This window comes from Brienomyrus brachyistius, chromosome 23 (assembly GCF_023856365.1).
Source record: "Brienomyrus brachyistius isolate T26 chromosome 23, BBRACH_0.4, whole genome shotgun sequence".
NCBI lineage: Eukaryota > Metazoa > Chordata > Actinopteri > Osteoglossiformes > Mormyridae > Brienomyrus > Brienomyrus brachyistius.
The window spans coordinates 16975355-16996966 of record NC_064555.1 but is presented as its reverse complement, the minus strand read 5'-3'; the positions used below and the strand labels follow the sequence as shown (position 1 = coordinate 16996966).

Sequence of the window (21612 nt, the reverse complement as noted above, 5' to 3'; positions counted from 1 at the left end):
GGGAAATGGTAACACAGGTTGCATTCTTGTACCAAGGTTGTCCTGCTCTTGGTTTTCACAAATGAAATGGAAGAGACCGAAACTCCAGCCCTCCTTGGACAGGAATGAGCGGCACTGACGGTGCGATTGTACGCACTACGTGCACGGCGGCCGCGAGCACGTGCCCAAAAAGGCAGCGCGCGCTGTTGGGACTGCTACTAGGAGAGTGCATATGCATTAAGGCGGGACGTTGAGATTGAAAACTTTTGTATTTTTTTTACATATATAAAACCGCAGTATCAAAACCACTGGTCGTCGGCCTGCCATTTTTCCCCTACGATGTCTCATTTCATTTCTACAGACTTAATTTCTGAAACAAACATGCTGGACATAGATGACGACGAATGCCCGCCTAATCACAATTTTCTGTAACTTGGTTAAGCTGAAGTAGGAACTGAGAAGCCTAAGTTCGTTGCGGTCTGTTGCATAATAACGTACTAATAATGAAGCAACCTACATGCTCACTCAACACAAGGTCCACCTGTAGCATCACAGGGTCATTAGTTTTGCATACATGAGAATGCTAATTCCAGATTTGCCGATAAGAAATTATATCACCAAAATCAATATATAAAAAAACATCAGCTGCTTGATAAAATTAGCTTCGAGTGGTTCTTAAGTCTGTAATGGACGGGATTCAATTCAGCCTCTTAGTCGTATTGTTAGACAATCGTCAGAGACACTGAAATACCTTCGCTATACATAGCTTGTTATTGTACCGGATGAAATACCTCTAGTAAAGGAATTGACCAATGACAAGTTAAAAAGAAAAGGATGTTCTTGTCCGACGGTGCTTCTGACGTTCACTCGACAGAAACCCAATGCGGACGAAGGTCTTTTTGACGGACAAAACATCAACGAATAAGAGATCGAGCGTCTGGGCCGGGGGTGGGACCTAGATTTACTTGCTGGTGTGCAGGATGGATTGTCGTTCCTGGTTCGCGGCGTTTGGTCAGGGCAGAGTAAGTTTCTCCTGCGGCTCAAGTGGCCATGGCTCCCACCGTGCAACTCAATGAAGCAGTGTCCGACGTCCGGAAAGGAATCCGGGCAATACTCCTTGGACCCCCTGGTGCAGGCAAAGGGACGCAGGTAAGTCAGTAAGGGAATGCAAGAAGTATTGCGTCCTACAACCATGCGGCTGCTCTGTTACATATATTTTCGCGACACGTTTGGTAAAAGTCTCAAATTCTGGTTTTAGTTATAGATTTATACAACTTTCAACACATTTTGCTGGTTGGAGCATATGTGTTGAGTGTTTTTGTTGCAATATTATACAGAGAGATAATGGTAGTTTACATTTAACAGTTGAAAATGTCCCCGTGAAAGGTTCTCCTCTATCAGGTATTCTGATACCGCACACCAACCCGGAACTTAATTTAATTACATGACTTTTTTAATTGATCGAGACAACTTTAACCTTTGTGCGATTAATTTATTTAGTCAGACATCGTTAATACGAGTAATAAATGTTCCACTTTATGAATGTCACTGCATTGTTTCATTAACTCCTGTGATTTTATGTGGATTCTTGTTCTTTACAATGGATTTCTGTTGTACAACCGGCTGACTTTTGACAGCTTTTTATCATTAATACTGTATTATACAGTATTAAACAGAGGATCCAAATACTGCCATCCTAAGCAAATTCGCAACTTTTCTCTGCATCTCTGCGAATTCACCACTCTAACCTTTCACTGGTTCAAACTGTTATCGTGATCTGAAATTCATTATCTCTGTCCAGTGAACTGATGTTTGATTTCTCAATCCTGGTTTTTTCTGAGCTGACCTGTGCGCCACAACTCAGTAGCCTCTTTTGGACGTGAAGGTGCCCTTGTTACTGATTAATGCTCAGATCTGGGATCCTTCTTGCACGATATCAGCTCGCAGGCTCATTGTGCTCTGCACAGGAGCCCCTCCCCCATGTCACATGACTGGCACTATGACCTCGCTTCCCCCCCCCTTTTTTTTTAAACACAGGCCCCCCGTCTGGCAGAGCGATACTGTGTCTGTCACCTGGCAACAGGTGACATGCTGAGAGCCATGGTAGCGTCTGGCTCTGAGCTTGGCCAGAGGCTAAAGAAGACCATGGACGAAGGAAAGCTGGTACTGACAGCAATTAGGAGTGTGTGTGTGTGTGTGTGTGTGTTAGATCTGCAGGCTTGGGTTAGCCCAACATCATGTGCCCATGGTTGTACTTCGGACATATATTTGCAGGGTAAATAGCCCAGCTGTCACTTCTGAGTTGTTTGTTGCGGTTTCCTCACACCTCCCTGCATATTCTTTTGCTGAGTGGTGACATCACAGCTGACTGTCCACCTGCTCCCGTTCTCCAGGTCGGTGACGAGATGGTTGTGGAGCTCATTGAGAAGAACCTGGAGACTCCTCCTTGCAAAAACGGATTTTTGCTGGACGGCTTCCCCCGTACGGTCAAGCAAGCGGAGATGGTGAGTAGCTGTGAAAGATGAGCAAGTCGGATGCTACTGCCAAGCTGGGACAGGCATCCTTGTCTTCCGCGCTGGCTGTTACTTAGCCATGGCCGTTTGCGACAGACTGAAGCGGGATTCTGTCAGGGTGCCGCTGCTGGTTGCCGTGTGACTTGCAGCATGTGGTAAGGTGACGAATGATGCCGGCTTGGTGGGAGGCGGGTCAGCGGCGCCACAATTAAATGCGGCCGTTTCTAGGTGCACGTCCAAGCGGGAGGAACAAAGGAAGTGACTGTGAATTATGATTCTGTTTCACCATCAGCTGGATGAACTCCTGGAGAAGCGGGTGGAGAAGCTGGACTCCGTGATTGAGTTCGCAGTGGACGATTCGCTGCTCGTCGCGCAGGATCTGTGGAAGGTGAGGGTGCAGTGCAGAGTGTGTGCTGCTGTTGGGTGTCCTCTTTATCTGGGTCGCCCCGGCTTTGCATCTGTGGAGTTTGCATTCTCTCCCCATGTCGTTGTGGGGTTTTTCCTCCAGGTTCCCCAGTTCCCCCCCCCCCCCCCCCCCCACAGTCCAAAATCATGCTAAGGTGACTTGGAGTTGTCAAATTGCCCATAGGTGTGAATGGTGAGTGTGTCCTTCGATGGGTAGACCCCCCCATCCTGATTTGTGCCTGTAGCATCCAGGATAGGCTCCAGAACTGCCGCAACCCTGAATAGGACAAGTGAGTATAGCAAATGGAAAAACAACAACTGTCCAACTGTAATGGAGAGTAAAAGCTGATTTATACCTCTGTGTCGAGCAACGGCGTAGGCGAGTGTTTATATCTGTGCGCTGGTGTGTCTGTGTCTCTCGCGAAGTGATGCATACTTTTGGATGTTGCATTTGTTGTCTTCCCACCCTGCGATTTATATTCTGCTGTTGGACCGCACAATTGAAACATAAAAAAAAAAACACACACATTTAACAAAGTATCCGTTTGTCGGGTCCTGGGTTTATCTGTGCTGCTCCAAACTTCCTATACACAAATTTGTAAAAATATTGAGCTGCTACAAAGTCACTTCTATGGATTTTTTTCCCCTTCTAAAGGTAGCATCTATACCGCTGGCATAGGGTCAACGGCGATGCCGTACGTACAGCGTTAATTCAGTTCAGACGTATAATTCAGCCTTAAGGTTGAATAGTCAAAAGGGAGGAGTATGAACAGTCACTGAGTGAAAATGAGCAGCTGTTACCCAATTTGCTGACCTGCTGTGCCCTGCTGCCTCCCCCCAACCCCACAGGCTAATCCATCAGGCGAGCGGCAGGTCGTACCACGAGGAGTTCAACCCTCCAAAAGTGCCAATGAAGGATGATGTAAGTTCCACTGCTCAGCCGTGCGCGGGTGTGTACGTGCGTGCGCGGCATCTTACTTTTTGCCGGCTCTTTTTGGCAGGTGACGGGCGAGCCACTGATCCGCCGCAGTGACGATAACGAGGTCACACTGCGCTCGCGGCTGGAGGCGTACCACAAGCAGACAGCACCACTGGTGCAGTACTACAGTGCCCGGAGGCTGCACCACGCTGTGGACGCTTCCCAGCCCCCAGACGTCGTATTTGCCTCCATCCTCGCCGCCTTCTCAGCCGCTACCTGTAAAGACTTGGTGCTCTTCATATAGCTCCTCCTCCTCCTGCTTCTTTTCCCTTTTTGGTCTCCTCTCTCCCTCTGGTCATTACAGCTTCCCGAAGTGGGACCTAACAGTGTGTGGTTGGTGGCCGTTTTCCCCACCCTGTTTGGATTTTTGTGGGACACCCTTATGTCACCCTGCATGGGATCACCCGTGTGATTTGCTTTCAGAATGAGAAACCAAATCAAAATCCACGCAGACAATCATGACCGGTCTGGCATCCTGTAGGTGTGGCTGTTTGTAATGTGGTACATTCAGAGCCATGACCTCATTGACGTTTGTGAAACGGTGATAGTTCATTGGTGTGTTGAGCAATGGCAGAATTCAAAATTATGGTATAATCTTCAAATTAAAAGCTTTTCAGTGTAGAGAACCGCTGTAGAAATGTATGTTATTTGAAGCCTAAATTCAACTGGTGTAATCTTTTAACTCCGTGTACATCAGATTGCATGTGTTCCCTTTATCAATTTCTGTTTCTCTGTCCCTTTAGTCTTAACCTACTTTTTGCTTCTAGTCACTGTAACAGAATTCAGCCAACAGTTGTTACCTGCTCTTGTTGTAGTTGGCTTTTTTTTTATTGACACTTGGCTTTTCCCCTTCATTTCAGCTATTTGAATCCCAGTTTTCCACACTCAGTTCAATCCTGGACTCTGGAGAAGGGAGAAAGCAGGGTGGAGGGTGATGCAGGGGTAGCCATACTGTTTGCTTCTGCTGACACACAAGAGCGCGTTCGCTAGAAGCGGCTTTTCTATGGGAAAAGCATATGAACATGTCATGGAGTGGATTGTGTGTATTACAAATAAAACACAACTTTCTTATTAAAGACATTGCTAGGGTGCTCACTGAATGCTCACTGATCTTCCCTGATCGTTTGGATTTGTATTTGAAGATATTTAATGTGGTTTTGATGTATAGTTTTTTTTTAACTATGAAATAAGCAACCAGCATCAATAACGTTAAAACAGCTAATTGTAGCTCTCTGTTGCATAAGTTATATGTATTTTTGTAATTTTCCAGAGAAGGTCTTTCTGTTTTGCCCTGTGTTGTTAATGTGGCACCACTAGCCATAGATGCACAGTCATAGCGTGCTTTCTCAGACTGGAAGTGCCGCGAGCTTCGTTAAAAGCGGAACGCCCACGAGTCAGAGGCGCGTGACGCCACAGGGTGGAGTTTCCGAGCAGAATGCGTGTGACGTAATGGATTAGGGCTTTCCCTTCTGACGTTAGTGAGGCGAACAATCTGCGGTGATCGTCCCTACTATACTGTCTCTCTCTTTTCGGGGAGCGAGGCGGGGGAGGGGGGTTGCGGGACAATCCCTTGTGTGTTAATTTTTAAGATTTACTCGAGTAAATGTTTGAGGAAGTCGGTCCTTTCCGCAGACGCAGGAATGGGTGGGGAATAATCAGATCTATAGAGGATATCTAAAAGGAGTGATTCTGTTAGCGACGCTCGCCTGTACGCTTGGACGGAAAGGGCGCATCACCGGTACGCGAAACATGATCTGCGTATGAGGTAAGGGAATCAGTTTTATAAAGCTGCCGCAGACGTGTCGTACCAGTGATACATTTATTTTTTCCTGTTCGAATACTGTATACATATATACCGTCTTTCTCACTTTCGGATTAGACAAGAAAAAATCACGTACGTAAACATTGTTTTAACATACAACATGCGTGAGTACCAGCCCTTTCTCGGATAGACATACCGATCGGATGAGGTTGTACAAACAAGAACATTTATGTTCCTGTTGTGCTCCGTATCGTGGAGCGTAGTCTAATAGTGATCTCTAGCAGTCATAAACACACACTAACGAACCGTCTTGGATTGGGAATGGATTTTTCTCTCATTTTTGTCCCATCCGGAGAGGTTCTTCCTGACCTGGTATGTGTGGTAGGCAACAGGACTACATGTGTTTCGAGTGTGTCATGCGGAGCCGGGATTATTGCCCATGATCGCAGGGCCCACCCTAAATAATTACTCCTTCATCTATCCCTTTCTTAATAATTAATTCCGGCTCTCTCTATCTCTCTCTCTGCCTTCACATGTCCTCTGTCGTGGGCACAGCAGTGAATGCCATGTCACAGAAGAGTGCCATGCTTGTGCCACCACACCCTGAGCTATCAGTATGTCCGGTCGGCGATTGTCTTTTGTCTCCATTCATTCCTGGGCCCTTTTTTCCCCTATTATGTGAGTTTTAGACACCCTCTCGCTCAGCCGCCCCCCCCCCTTTTGTGGTAGGGTGGTTGATTGTCTCGTCATTTCTACAGAACAGGGAAGTGTATAGCTCACCGGTTCTTTTTTTCCGTCAGTCTTGTCATGACAGGACTTTTCTACTGGAATGATGAAGGTGCCTTGTGTGCTGTGCCAAAGCAGAGCCTGTGGCTGCCTGCCCTCCTGCCCCCCGGCGTGAATGGCAGCTGTGGGGAGCCGGTGACTGAGTTTGCCTGTGCCATGGGGGGCTGCCGTGCTTTCGTTCTCTGGGGGCTATCAGATGGCCTTGCTCGCATTCTTATTTTCTGGTACATGCATGGCATGCTGATGGGCATTGAGCCCTTGGAACATGGAAATAAACAGGAACACGTCGGATTAAAGAATTCTCAGCTCCATGGCTGAACCCTGTGAAGGGGACCGGTCACTGAGGTTTCTGCTACATGAGAATAATCTGGGAAAAGGGAAATTAGGCGACTTTCATTCCTGCACTTCTGTAACATCATTAAAATGTATATTCTCGTAAACAACATTGCACCAGCTGAGATCTTACCGTCTGGGGCAGGTTCTGGGGAATCAGGATCATTTGTGGGTTTTCCCAGTTCAGTTTCACTCCTTGTCACTCCAGGGGAACTGGGCAGGCTTCTGAGAAAGCAGCTGCTCTGTCTGCGAGTTACTTCTGTCTCAGTCCCGTCGTTTAAAGTCACATTATTTTTGAATCAGCTGGCTCTCGGGCCGGTGCCAGGTGGCATCGCGGCGCTGGAGTGACGCACTGGGGCCTTGTTTCAGTTTTAAAATTACTTCCTTTTATTTCTTTGACTTTCACAAAGATAAGTGGCTCTGAGATGTAAAATCAACCCGAGGCCAAGATTCCTGGAATGTAATCAGCAGCCCGTGAAGTATCACAACTTATCTCAACAGCATGTTTATAATAGAATTTTATTTTGCTCCAGTATGTAAAATGTACATGATAGGCGAGCCAGAGTTTATCATTTTGTATTAATACATTTATCTGAGTAATAGAAAACACCAAGCAAATAAGACAAGGTTTTTCAGACTTGTGGTCACAAGCAGCCAAATATTAAACTCTATTTTGTCTTAGTGCCTGGTGTGAAAACAGGAAGCGGATGTCGGCGCCCTGTAAGTCAAACGAAGACGTTGGGATCGGGAAAAATGGCAGCCTTAGGCAGAAAGGCGTTCTGCGCGTGCCGCTGATAGGATGGCGGGTGTGTTGCCGGGTTTGGGGGGGTCTTGTTAGTGTCTACCCTGTGCATCGTGGGTCCGTTGCCTGTCCGCAGTCTGCGATGACTGTGCTCTGGCAGGGGGGCAGCCTGAGCTCGAATGGGTGTCCGTCTGTTCGAGGGCACGCCTTCCGTGGCACGCTTTGTGAGCCCGTCCTATGCTGTGTGAGGGCTGCTTTCTTTCTGCGCAAAGACCCGCCCCCTCTGCTCTTTCCTTGGAAGCTGAATGACTGAGCATTTTGCCGGCTCTTCTCAGACATGCCTCGTAGACGCCTTAGGGGGGTGCTGCTGCTTCATACCCGTGGAGGGGGCGGGGGGGGGCAGCTGCAGGGCCGGGCATTTACCTCCTCACCTCTGCACCCATACCCCCCCCCCCCCCCCCCGGCCATCGCCGTACCTGAGCTCATGGTTGCAGAGGAAATGTGAGTCGACGGCAGGTGCTGTTTGGCGAACGTGCATGCACATGCATGCTGAATGGGAATGACATGGACAGGAGTGTGTCTGTGCGTGGGGGGAGCTGCAGGCTGTCTCAGCTGGGCGCTGGAGCTGCACGGAAACCATGTGACGTCCGCTAAGAGCTTTCTGTCACAGCATGGCCACAGGCGTGAGGAAGGCGCGTCAGAACCCCATTCTGCCAGCAGCGTTGTTTCTAATCTGATCTTCGCAGACACTTTATGTAGAAATGTAGCTCACACATCACCGTGTATTACCACATGATGTGTTTTACCGGCATGTTTCACGGTATATCTGTGTTTTTACTGCCTTTTCCATACCTGGGCACACTCAACACCTTCCGTCGTGTCTGTGAGAAACACCTCACTTTTGTCTCCATGCGTATTTTTATTATGTTTTAAGTCAGCTTGAGAACTTTATTTATCCAGCACGTATCCTGGGATTAGAGCAAAATCTGACTCGGAATCATTTAGTTTGCCATGTACGAAAAACACACTTGATTTTGTGCAGTTAGGATAAAACAATACACAAGATACATAGAACAATAAATAGAATGAAGATGCAGAGAGACATAGGTAATAAAAAGGGGCCATGAATGAATAAATCAGCATGTAGGTATATGAGTAAGGGAGAGACGACAAGGCGTTTGGGTATAAGGCGCTTTGGGGTATAAGGCACTTTGGGGTATAAGGTGCTTTGGGGTATAAGGTGCTTTGGGGTATAAGGCGCTTTGGGGTATAAGGCACTTTGGGGTATAAGGCACTTTGGGTATAAGGCGCTTTGGGGTATAAGGCACTTTGGGTATAAGGCGCTTTGGGGTATAAGGTGCTTTGGGGTATAAGGTGCTTTGGGGTATAAGGCACTTTGGGGTATAAGGCGCTTTGGGGTATAAGGCACTTTGGGTATAAGGCGCTTTGGGGTATAAGGCACTTTGGGTATAAGGCACTTTGGGGTATAAGGTGCTTTGGGGTATAAGGTGCTTTGGGGTATAAGGCACTTTGGGGTATAAGGCGCTTTGGGTATAAGGCGCTTTGGGGTATAAGGCGCTTTGGGTATAAGGCGCTTTGGGGTATAAGATTTCATTAGATAAACTGTAATGGTCCCTGGGGGGAATTCTTCAAATTCTAGGTTCTCCTGTCGCATTACAGAATAATTTCTGGCACCACAGCTTTCTCTCCTCAAACAAAGAAATAACCAGACAGTACAGAATGCAGAATGTGAGGTTTAAAGTGGTGCGCGACGCGGGAGGTGTGTGTGTGTGTGTGTGTGTGTGTGTGTGTGTGTGTGTGGAACATTACAGCCCTGCTGGTTGTGGCTGGGGTGAGGAGTGCAACATTAAACATCAGCAGTGGTTTTTTATCTTGCTCTTTGGGAGGGAGGAGGGAGGAGGGGGGGCTGATTACCTGAAAGTGACGCATTTTACGATGCCTCTGTGAAAGCGAAAGCATATCTGCTGCAGGCGGCACTAATTATCTGTATGTGTGTGTGTGTGTGTGTCTACGTATGTGCTTGTGCGTTTTCTATGTAGAATTAGAATTTGGTGATTACTTGTCATTGTTGACACACCACAGCGCACAACAACGAAATGTGTCCTCTGCATTTAACCCATATGTGACAATGTGACATAGCAGGGGGCAGCTAATTCAGCGCCCAGGAAGCAGTGCTTGGGGCGGTACCTTGGTCAGGGTACCTCAGTAGTGCCTTGCTGGCCGGGGATTCGAACCTGCAATCTTTCAGTTACAAGTCCCCTAACCATTAAGCCACCACTGCCCTCAAAAACTGTCCCAGAAGGGCACCCACCTGTTGGGGCGCCTAGGGAGCAGAGGTCCTTCGTCAAGTACCCACAGATGTGCTGAGGCTGGGTTTGAACCAACAACCTTCTGATTATAGGCATACAGGCTTAACCCACTGCGCCACACACTGCCTGTCTGTGTGTGTTTGAGCTGTGTCTCTGTGTGTTTGTCTCTTTCCTGTGGATCTGTGCTGTATCTCTGAGGGGTTGTGCCTTCCTTGTTGGTCTGTGCTGTTTCTGTGTGTGTTTGTGTGTTCTGTATGTGTCTGTGCTGTGTCACTCAATCTCCAGACCTTTAAATCATTGGATGAGCTCCTGTGGGCTGTGAGGTCAGCCTCGGGAGTCTGTGCTGCTGTGTGGGAGGTCAGGCCATGAAAGGGAATTCTGTGAGTCTCGCTGCCAGTGTGTGCAGTCCAAAACAGGAAGTGGGCCGCTGGAAGCCAGCTTCACCTCTCCCTCCCTCCCTGCCATCCTGCCCCTCTTCTTCTTGCTCCTCTCTCTCCCTGCCTACTCCTCTTACAATCTGCTCCTCTCCCTGCCTGCCTGCTCCCCCCTCTCCCTCTCTGCCTGCTTCTCTTCCTCTCTCTTGCTTCACTCCCTGCCTGCCTGGTCCTCTTCCTGCTTGCTCCTCCCTCTCCCTGCCTGCTCCTCTTACAATCTGCTCCTCTCCCTGCCTGCCTGCTCCTCTCCCTGCCTGCTTCCCCCCTCCCTCTCTGCCTGCTCCTGTTTAATACGGCCATTTGTTCCAGACAGAAGCCACTTCCGCAGTGATAGGGCGAGGAAATCAGGACACATCTGGACTGCTGTGTGTGTGTGTTTTTGCGCGTGTATATATGTGTGTGTGTGTGTGTGTGTGTGTGACACATGCCCTTCTTTGTGATGCTGACACCGACACAGATTTGAGCCTCTGGTTATCCTTACGGCCCTCGCCACCCTGGCTAGTATGTGATATGCATACACCAGCAGTCGACGATTTATCTGTATGATGTGTTTGCTCTATGTGTGTTACTGGTCTCTCTGGATCATGTGTCTGTGATTTTTTAGAAGCCAGAGTATGTCCGTTAGCCAGAGAGTCTGTGTGTGGGTTCTCGTTGTTTGTGATGCTCATAGTGGGGATTGTCATGGCAACAGCAGTGGCGGCACAGTGTGAAGCAGTGAGGGGAGAGCCAGCTTCTGTCTGTGTGTCTGTGGCCATATCTGCGCTTGTCTGTGCCTGTGTCCTTGTTGGTGTGTTTCTGTGCCTGTGTGTGTACGAGTGAGAGAGGGCAAGGCAGCAGCATGGAGACAAAGGGAGAGGGAGAGTGCTGAGGAAGCAGGAGGCAATCATAGCTGCACCTAGGAGGGAGAATGTGTGCAGCCTAATTAACTTCCTCAGTAAGCAATTGCACATAGTTCCCATTAAGTAAGATGCCTCATGCAAGAGTATGTCTTTGTGTGTGTGCGCCGCTCCTCAGTCAGCGCCTCCTCCACCCAGCCCTCCCTGAAATGGTTAATGTGAAACTGAGACAGAGAGAGAGAGACTGGGCAGGCAGTGACGGAGGCGTGCTGAACTGAGCATGCTCCGTCTCCTCGCTGACTGTTCTCACAAACAACTTCCTGTTCTCCTCTTCACAGGCGGACTGAGCGCGACAGAGAGGAACATCTGAGATCGACTTGCAGCGGAGAAAGGAGAACGACGCAGACGAGGGGAGTCTCTGCTCCTTTCTTTGGCGTGCCGCAGCTGGCGGGGACGGGATGCAAGGCGCAGGTGTTTTTTGACGGTCACCTCGAGAGACGCGCAGGTGTTTTAAATGACGAGAAACTGAGCTGTTCCTGGAGCACATGACCGTGCAGGTGGCGATACCTGTCCATCCGTCCGTCTAGCTGCGCCGGTTGTGGCCTGTCGTGGTGAGAGCGCGCCTCTGGGTTCCGTTCTACCCCGCATCAGTCTGCTGCCCCCTACTGCCAGCTGGTTCCTGTCTTCTTGGTCACGTCCCTCTCGTCGCTCCTGCTTCTCGCTCTCCACTTGAACGTGAGAGGGGGAAGAAGTGATTCGGAGAAGCTCGCCAGCGGCGCGGAGGCCGAATCAGGGGTGCTGTTCCTTTATTGCTCGGCTGTCGACGGTGAGGCTCTGCTAATACAGTCGGTGGGTACGCTCACACCAGAGACAGGTACTCTTATCCAGTCACAAGGGGGCGCTAGAGGCCGGGACAGAGCATCATCCCAGCCAAAATGGGTTCTGAGAGGGACTCGGAGTCGCCACACTCCTCTGTCAGTGGGGTGCCCAATCCCAAGTGCCACGGGCGGGGGAAGAGGAGGAGTCGCATTTCTTTCCACAGCCTCTTCCACGGTAAACGGGGCCCCCGGGGGGCCAAGGGGGCTTCAGGGGCCCCAGCGGCCCCACAGCCTCAGCAGCAGCTTCCCCAGCCTCCTCCACCCCCGCCCCCGCCCCCACCGGCTACCCCAGCCCCCGAGGCACCCCCTGCTAGCCCCGAGCAGGCGGAAATGGCGCCGGCGTCGCCCGGACGTGCCCTGGCGGGGGAGGCTGAGCTGCTGGAGTGCCCGCTGTGTCTGGTGCGGCAGCCGGCCGAGCAGCTGCCCGCACTGCTCAGCTGCAGTCACCGCTCCTGCCTGTGCTGTCTGCGCCAGTACCTGCGCATCGAGATCAGCGAGAGCCGCGTGCAGCTCACCTGCCCAGAGTGCGCCGAGCGCCTGGTCCCACGCCAGGTGGCCCTCATCCTTGACGACGCCGCCCTGGTGGAGAAGTACGAAGAGTTCCTCCTTCGTCGCTGCCTGGCTGCCGACCCAGACTGCCGCTGGTGCCCCGCCCCAGACTGCGGGTAAGGGGGACCAGGGGCTGGGGGGCTGGCTGTGGGTACTGAAGGGGCACTTCAGTTGGACCTTTGAACATTATGAATGTTATAAGCTATATTATGTATATAAATGTATTTGTACAAAACAAAGTTTAAAAAGATGCTTTGACCTTGTCCAGGACAGGTGGCTAGAAGATGGGTGGAGGTATACAACCTATAGTAGATAAAATATACTTATATATATTTGCTGTTAAATCATTTTACTTGTTATTACTAATTGGTTCAGATCCGCATGTAGGAACTGCCCATGTGACTGTTTGACACAAAGAGCAGCTCAGCTTTGTTGTGGCCCTGACTCTCTGTGGGGGGAATTCTGGGTAGTGCCATGCGGTCGGCTTAGGGTTGCCTGTGTTTGTGTTTCAGTGGGGTATGTCAGCACAGGACAGGGCATCTGTGTGTGTGATCTATATGTGTGTGTGTGTGTGTGAGAGAGAGAAAGAGAGAGAGAGAGAGAGAGGCGTCTTCCTCTCTTTCTTTGTTCTGACTGTCACCATGAACTTGGGGAGGGGGGCAGTCTGTCCCTCATGTCCTCACACTCAGGCTTGCTCTCTCCATCTCCCCCTGCTCTCTGCGGTCATGGTATTGCCCCCCCGTCACTGTCTCCAAAGCCCTTCACATCCTGTGAGGAATGTAACCCCCAGTCAGCTGGGTCTGTCTCAGCTGGCAGTTGATTGTGGCCAAAACAAAGAACCCCCCCCCCCATCAGCACAGCGTGTGTGAGTATGTGAGACGGAACGCCGCGTGTCCCCTGCTATTGTTGGTCAGTTGCCTTTGTCCTGTCTGCCTGCCCCCCCCTCCCCACACACGCCTCCATCCCCAACCAGCACTGGTCCTATCAAATTGACAGCATGAGACGACCAATCAGACTCTAGGATGACTTTTTACTTATTCCTTGGGCTTTCAGTTGCTACGGCAACTGGGATGCAATACAGAGGAAAGGTTGCCGGGGTAACCGGAGGGCTGGGATTTAATTAAGGTGATTGGTACCTACTTATTGGCATTGTGAGTGTATCCGAGTGTGTATATATGCTTGTGTGTGTGATTATATCCAAGTATGTGTGAGAGTGTATCTGAGTCTGTGTGTGTGTATGTCTTTACCTCTGCATATGTCTGGGCCAGTTTCATTCATGCGTCTTGCGTGTGTGTGTCTGTGAATGTTCTCTCATTTGCATTTGAACCGAAAATGCAGCTCAGTTGCGAAGGCGAGGCGCGTGATTGCAGTCTTTATGAGATGCGGCTGAAAGCGCAGCCCTTCCTCAGGCTCCCGTGGCCTCTCGTCCCTCATCGCCCTAATCCATTGACACCGTTTTCTTCCTCATCATTCCCTCATGGGTGTGACTGAAGAGTAGCCGGGTGTTGGCTGAGCTTTCTAGGGAGACACTCTGATTGGTGGAGCAGCAATGGGGTGGGGCATACTGTGATTGGCAAACAAAAGGAAGCGAGGATGTGTCTGGCAGGCGGGCGGGCAGGCGGGCGGGCGGGCGGGCGGGGGGATCTGGCATGGCTGACGGGCGGTTGGCCCTGCGTCGTCAGGATCTGAGCTCTCTCGCCTGACCGTGACCAGTACGTGGCCTCGTCTGCCTTCCTTAACACACAGACGGTTTCTCTCTTCCTCGCTACACCATGTCTGGCTCTTGTGTTTTCCGGGTCTCAGTCCCTTAGCTATCAGGCAGAGCCCAAATAGCCAAGCTGCACTCCGCGGACCCGTCATGATTCTGACTCCCAACCCCCCCCCCCTTCATCCCGTCCCACCCCACCCCCCATTCCCTGAATCTAATGGGTCTGTTCACCCTCCTGGGGGAAACGAATCTTCCACGCACCTTGTGCTTCATCCCTCCGTAAAGGTCATGGAAGCCTGCAGCCTGGATACAGGAGAATGTGCAGGAAGACGAGAGAATGCGAGGAGAACAAACATCTGATAGTGAAGTTGTTTGCATGGAGAAATGATGAAACTGCTGTGCATATGTGTGTGTGTGTGTGGGGTGGGGGGGGGCTTTTTTAAACCTACAGTATTGGCATAGTGGCCACCTAATCGCACCGTCTAAACTAGGATGATTTACATTCGTTGTAACCCTCCCCCCCCCAGGTTCGCTGTGATCGCCTCTGGCTGCGCCAGCTGCCCCCGGCTCCTGTGCCTTAGGGAGGGTTGCGGGGCTGAGTTCTGCTACCACTGCAAGCAGGTGTGGCACCCCAACCAGACGTGTGACTCTGCCCGCCAGCAGAGGGCGCTCTCACTGCGTGCTCACAGCAGCCACTCGCCCAGCTATGCCCAGGACCAGGGGCCTGGTGAGTCCATCTGCCCGCCAGTCTGTCTGCCTGTTTATATCCATGCTGATATGGGCTCCCTGCTGTCTGCCTCGCCGCCATTTCTATCACCGCTTTCAGAGCCTCTCTTTCAGTGGCTTTCACACAGAACAGTTATCAGTGTGTAAAGTGACGACTGGAAATGCTTGACATGGAGGCTGCAGATTGAAGCCCTGGGACCAGCCTTTGAAGCTTCAGAAGCTGTAGGGTTAGACAGACGGCGAGCAGAGCCGGGGGCCATGTTATTCTCCGGGCTCCTCGGTGCTTTCTGCATCAGCAGGGGCCAGGCAGAGCCCCCCAAGCCCGACCACTATGGTGGGGAAAGATGATCCTTGTAAGCGTATAAATAGACAGAACGAGCTTCTGCTGATACTCACAAGGCTGTGGTTGTACTTTCCAAAGAGGCTGCATTTCACCAACAGCTTTACCGGCTTCTACCTCAGCGAATTGCGTCACATTTCTGCTTTAAATAAACGTTTGGAGAATCGCTGCATCCTTCAGCCTGATGTTATAAAGGAGCTCGACCGGTATTGAGCTCGCGTACAGGGAGGATGCCGCTGCCCCCTCCCCCGTGGAGTTATCCTAACTGCAGGCTTCTGCCTGGGCTCTGCTTCATCTCCAGCTGATGACATCAAGCCCTGTCCTCGCTGCGGCGCCTACATCATCAAGATGAACGACGGCAGCTGCAACCACATGACCTGCGCCGTGTGCGGCTGTGAGTTCTGCTGGCTGTGCATGAAGGAGATCTCTGACCTGCACTACCTCAGGTACTGGGGGGGGCAACTGAGTAGGGGCCAGGGATGAGCCAGGCAGACCGTGGGGGGGAGGCCAGGGAGGGGTCAGGTGGACTGTGGGGGAGGGGCCAGGGAGGGTCGGGTGGACCGTGGGGGAGGGGCTAGAGAGGGTCAGGTGGACCGTGGGGGAGGGGCTAGAGAGGGTCAGGTGGACCGTGGGGGAGGGGCTAGGGAGGGCCAGGTGGACCGTGGGGGAGGGGCTAGGGAGGGCCAGGTGGACCGTGGGGGAGGGGCCAGGGAGGGCCAGGTGGACCGTGGGGGAGGGGCTAGGGAGGGCCAGGTGGACCGTGGGGGGGGGGCCAGGGAGGTCCAGGTGGACCGTGGGGGAGGGGCTAGGGAGGGCCAGGTGGACCGTGGGGGAGGGGCTAGGGAGGGCCAGGTGGACCGTGGGGGAGGGGCCAGGGAGGGCCAGGTGGACCGTGGGGGAGGGGCTAGGGAGGGCCAGGTGGACCGTGGGGGAGGGGCTAGGGAGGGCCAGGTGGACCGTGGGGGAGGGGCCAGGGAGGGCCAGGTGGACCATGGGGGAGGGGCCAGGGATGGATCAGGGCGTGGCCAGGGGAACAGATGGAGGGCCTTGGTGAGTATTTGGAATCTGGGGTTTCTTTATGCCATGCAAATGGCATTGGTCCCTGTGTGTTAAGATGTCCAAAATATGTCCCCACGTGATTGAATTTGAATAATACAGCATTGTCCTGTCTTACGCAGACAAACAGTACCATTTTTTTGACTGCAAAAATCAGTTTAATGCATTAAAATTGAAACCAAACTCTCAGATTTCATGCTCTTAAAATGTAAACATCATCATTTCATTCTAGATTTTTCTCAGTTTACGGATTAACAAAGAGCTGATTTTCAGGTTAAGGCTGGTAATCCCAAAACGTTGACAGAATCCCATCCGTCAGCAGGTGTATAATGGATGTGTTTTGCTTTCTCTTTGGCTTACCGGATGGTACCAGATGGTACCGGATGGCTGGGTTGGTCTTGTCATTCCTGTTCAAAGGCTGTGTGATATCTGATGTCTGCTGTCACTTTTGGTTCTGTGGGACTTACCCGTGGTGACATGCTTCAGCAGTGTGTCTATTGGCCAGGAGAATGGGGAGTGGATTGTGGGATGGCAGGGCTGTGTTCTTTCCCAACCGGTTTAGACCAGCCGTGGCTTAAACAAATATGGCAAACGGCCATCGGCGCCCTGTTCTCTTAATGCCTGCTTAGCATCCGTTTTTTTAACCTGGCTTCTGATGAAATTTAAAGAGTTTCCAGGCCTGTTAAAATGTGCGTGTGGATTAGAGGATTCTGTGTCTCTGACTGGAAGGTTGTTGCCCCATGGTCAGGGGAGTGATGTCACCATTAGGCCCATGAGCCCACCAGTTTTTGGCTGACCCTGGTAAAACCATCTGCTCTGTAAATAAAATGCAAATAATTTATTTCTGTTCCTTTTTGCTCCACAGTCCGTCAGGCTGCACCTTCTGGGGAAAGAAGCCGTGGAGCAGGAAGAAGAAGATCCTGTGGCAGTTGGGCACCCTGATCGGCGCTCCCATCGGCATCACCCTCATCGCCGGCATCGCCCTGCCCGCCATGGTCATAGGCATCCCGGTCTACGTGGGCCGTAAGGTGCGTGAAAAGCGGCTTGTCTGCCTCTGCCATCGTCCTCAGCAGGAAAGGCCAGGGCAGAACGTTCCAAGGGCCTCGGAAACCTTGGCAAGGCGTCACAGAAGGGGGTGGATGAGTCAGTCAGGCCTGTTGCCCTTTGCTCCGGTGATGGATTTCACTTTCTGTGTCAGACAGGAAATGTAGATGGAAAAACAGGCAAAATACTTCGATTTCGTGTTCAAAAGAAGAGCAGAGCAAGCTATGTAGTTATGGCACGAGCACTATTAAACAAACGATTGTGTTTTATTGTACAGCATACAGTTGTGTTTTATTATACGGAAATGGCAAGATTGGTATCGATTTATTATATCGGATAAGTGTCTCTTTAGCACGCTCGTGTGGCAGATCATGAGTACTGCAGGCCTGGGTGCCCATGGTGAATGAGGTGGTGCAGGGGCCATAAGCAGGCTTTCGCTGAGGGGTGTCTCTGTATCCGCCTCAGATTCACTCCCACTATGAGGGGAAGAAGACGTCCCTGCACCGGCGGAACCTGGCCATCACTGGGGGTGTCGCTCTCTCCATCATCACCGCACCCGTTATAGCCGCCGTCAGCGTCGGTAAGGTGTCACAGCCGCACATGTCAGCACTGCCCAGCACAGCCTCCCAGACCCCGAATCCCTCCAGTCCACTGTGTGGTTCTGAAGACTCTGCCTCTTTCTACTACTCCTTTAGGTATCGGCGTTCCCATCATGCTGGCCTACGTGTACGGTGTGGTGCCCATATCCCTCTGCCGAGGTGGGGGCTGTGGCGTGAGCAGGGGCAAGGGTCGGGGCGTCAGGATAGACTTTGATGAGGACGACGGACCAATCACAGGTGAGCTAAGCCTGATTGACATGCTCTGCTGGCCAATCAGACTGCGTGGATTTCTGGCCGGGGATCTAATTGTTTTTTATCGTAATCCACTCAGTGGCGGATGCCTGGCGGGCACTGAAGTCCCCCAGCCTTGGGGAGAGCAGCCTGGAGGGAGCAGCCAGTGGCCTCAGTACCACCTCGCCCAGTGAGGGGCTCTCAGTGGCCCCTGGGGGCCTGGGAGACACACCCCGCTTCAACGCACTGGCTGGAGGGGCCCTGGGGACCAGAGCAGGCAAATACAGCAGGTACAGGAGAAGGAGAGGGCAGTTAGTGCAGGCAGGAGAGAACGCAGCACTGTGCAAAAGCCGTAGGCAGTCAAAGAAGATGTTTAAGGCTGTTTATCTAGGCAGCTAGTATACATGTGCCCAGGAAAAGAAGCTAATTTTCTTTGGCTGCCTGTTGGTTGACACAATGTATGTTACAGTGTGTGTCACTTTTGTACTGTGTATGTTACAGTGCATGTCATTTTGCACTGATTCCTTAGCGAATTGTGGTTTTGAAACAGAAAACCTCAGAGTGCGTAACATGACCTCAGAGTGATAAAAGGCCAGGACCCCCGGTGGAGGCGCAGTGCTGTACAAGGTGGCGTTTCTGAGCCCGGTGAGCTGCAGGGGTTTGGAGTTTGATGGGCACATTTCCCGGCGTATCTTCCAGGTTGGAGGTGCAGGCGAGGGAGCTGGAAAAGGAAGGGGCACGGAGGGAGACGGGCAGCATGGGTACTGCCAGCGACTGCGCCAGTACGCGTGGCATGGCTGGCTCCATCGCCTCATCCTACACGCTACCCGACAGGTGAGCCGGTCCCACGCTGCCTCTGATTGGTTCATTTCCAGTGGCTGGTGCCTTGGTCTTACTGAGCATTCCAGGCCTCCCAGGCCTTTGTAAGGAAAGGTAACCATTCCTGTGATGCTCATTTGGGACTGACTGCATTTTGGTTGCGGACGTCATGGTCCGATTAGCTGCTGTTCACTTCCCATGGAGGGTTGCTGCTGTTGTACCTTGAGAAAAGGTGAACCTGAGCCAGTCATCATCCAGCTGCAAATGTTTTGTAGTGGCTTTGGGTTATAGTGTCAGCTGACCACATTCATGAGATAAATATCAAGTAAAGTGGCTTTTTACTGTAATTTAAACCATATACAATTAGTACAATACACAGTTACACGATACAATGTTTCTCCAGGACCATCGTGTTGCATAAATCAACACACAACTACAAAAAGTACACAGAACGACATAAAATGCATGTGTGTGCAATAAGACAAAACAGTGGCTGGAGAAGGAGACTGAAGACTGTGTTATTTACATGTGCAAAATGTAGTAGGTTGTGCAGAGATGTGACAGTATATTAATAAAATGAAGTGTGAACCCTGTAAAGCAAGTAAGAGAAACAGATAAATGAGTTATAAGAAATAAGGAATCTGTGAGATGTTTGGCAGGGAGCTGAAGCCCTTTGTTGAAATGCTTTGAGTGTCTCTGCAGGCCGTGTGTCTGCCCAGTTTCTCACACGCCTCTCCTGCTTTCCAGGGATGGCACCAACCTGGAGATCCAGGTGGACATCGAAACCAAACCGAGTCACCTGTGTCTGGCCAGCGAGGAAGATCTGGCCCAGCCCACGGTCCCCATGCTGCCCGGTCAGGAGGAGGAGCCTCAGGACTGCAGCTCGCGTCGGGGGGGCCTGCTGTCAGCCTCGTCGCTGGGCCTGTCGCCGGGGGCATCGCTGGCCGGGGGGGCATGTCGAGACGCCACGCTGGCGCAGCCCGAGAGCATCCGCAGCGATCTGGAGATGTCCGACACCCAGTCGGACGATATCGCTGAGCTCACCTCTGACGACGGCGCCGACTCCCCACACCCTCGGGGAGGACAGGCCCCGCCTCCACCTTCTGTGCCCCGCCCACCGGCTCCTCCCACATGCCGAGCACCAGCCTCAGCAGACAGCCTGCACTGCCCTGACAACATGATGCTGTATGCATGAGGGGGCAGGGCTGGCTAGATCTCCATGTGTCCTGTCGGTCTTCTGTGTTCTGAGTTCAGTTTTTTGATACATTTATTTCTCTCACTTTCTGTTTTTTTCATTTGGACTCTTTTGGTCCTAGAGCCCAATTTTTACTCTCATCTGATGCCCCCTAGTGGCCCGCGCCTGTCTGTCTGTCACCCTGCACGACATTTACAGGGTTCTACCTCTTTCTTTCTTTAATTCTTTGTGGTGCAAAAATGCCTTGGCTCCTTTAGCAAAAAAAAAATTAAAAAGACAGGAAGAGAAGTGTTGCAAAAAAAACAGGGTGATGGGGGAGATATACAGAGCGTGTCACCAAGCACACCCCAGCGGGAGCACGCCTGGGACGGTGGCAGAGTGGGGCTTTCCGGCTACATGGGACTTCGCGTCTCTTGCCGTTCGTACCGATTCGGATTGGCACATCTTTTACCATATTTGTATCTGACCTACCTGGAAAATTGTACTAAATGCGGGAAGCATGAGACTGCATGGTTGCGTGTATGTATGTATGTGCCAGAGCATATGTGTGTTTCCATGTCTGTTATAGTGTGGGGGGGGTGCTGAGGTTCCTGACCGACTGATACACCGTCTGTCCCCTACCGGCCTGCCTGCCAGGTTTGTGGACAGGGGGGCAGCTGTATTGTATCACTCGGAACCGCACCACTGAATCAGCGCACATGGCACTGATGTGGACGGGGGGGAGAAGTCAGCTGCCAGACTTAAACTACCGTCATCCAACACTGGGGGGGGGGGGGGGGGGGGTGTGGGCAGCACTTGTGCACTTTACCATGTTGTTTTTCTGTCTGTCATGTGTATGTGTTATATATATATATTGGTTTTTACTATCGTGGTTTTCATGATGCTCACGGGGCAGTGGGGCGTGATAAGCAAGGCTTTGAAGAGGGAAGAGAACCTTTTGTGTATAACGGAGACCCCGCCCTCTTTCTGTTTCTCTTCCACGTGCCTCACTTTGGGTCTCGGGATGCATCTCAGGTCACGGTCATTGTGCATTTGTGTGTAGTGGTTGGACATTCGTCAGTCACGCCCGTTCCATTATGGCATGTGCAGTCCGGTATGTCTCTGTGCTCCAGGTCCGCTTCCCTCCGCCTTTGGGGTAACTACATGAATGTACCTAAGGTTGAAGTTCTGAAATAATCATAGTACCGCAAAAACAATTACGAAATAAAAGACAATTACCTGTTAAATATTAATTAAAAATATCTATATTTAAATAGCAATATGACATGAGTCTGTATTTCCTGCTGTTGGTTTGCCCCTGTATGGGTTCTGGCCCTTAGGATTGCGAAGGCTGACTATTGGGAAATAAACACAATGTTCTGCTAAAGC

General features: G+C 51.3%; 2 protein-coding genes across 2 annotated transcripts; both read left to right on the top strand.

The window, feature by feature from the left end:
* The first annotated feature begins 932 nt into the window (after positions 1-932).
* On the top strand, positions 933-4952 carry ak2 (adenylate kinase 2). Its single transcript, XM_048992783.1, is given in 8 exon segments — positions 933-1128; positions 2017-2142; positions 2373-2483; positions 2785-2862; positions 2864-2880; positions 3747-3819; positions 3899-4094; positions 4737-4952. Coding segments are annotated over 8 exon segments (708 nt in total). The 5' UTR covers positions 933-1029; the 3' UTR covers positions 4745-4952.
* Positions 4953-5149: 197 nt separating this feature from the next.
* On the top strand, positions 5150-21610 carry rnf19b (ring finger protein 19B). Its single transcript, XM_048992782.1, has 10 exons — positions 5150-5641; positions 11438-12642; positions 14762-14961; positions 15602-15746; positions 17222-17384; positions 17866-17980; positions 18096-18236; positions 18331-18520; positions 18930-19064; positions 19797-21610. The coding sequence occupies exons 2-10, from the start codon at positions 12035-12037 to the stop codon at positions 20242-20244; spliced, it is 2145 nt and encodes a 714-aa protein (XP_048848739.1). The 5' UTR covers positions 5150-5641; positions 11438-12034; the 3' UTR covers positions 20245-21610.
* Positions 21611-21612: the final 2 nt, after the last annotated feature.

What these genes read in the sequence shown, in the direction of transcription:
- rnf19b (XM_048992782.1), top strand. Translation starts at nt 12,035, where the DNA reads ATGGGTTCTGAGAGGGACTCGGAGTCGCCACACTCCTCTGTCAGTGGG. An exon ending in TGCCCCGCCCCAGACTGCGG is followed by an intron (nt 12,643 to 14,761) that starts GTAAGGGGGACC and finishes TCCCCCCCCCAG; the next exon opens with GTTCGCTGTGATCGCCTCTG. An exon ending in GGACGACGGACCAATCACAG is followed by an intron (nt 18,237 to 18,330) that starts GTGAGCTAAGCC and finishes TAATCCACTCAG; the next exon opens with TGGCGGATGCCTGGCGGGCA.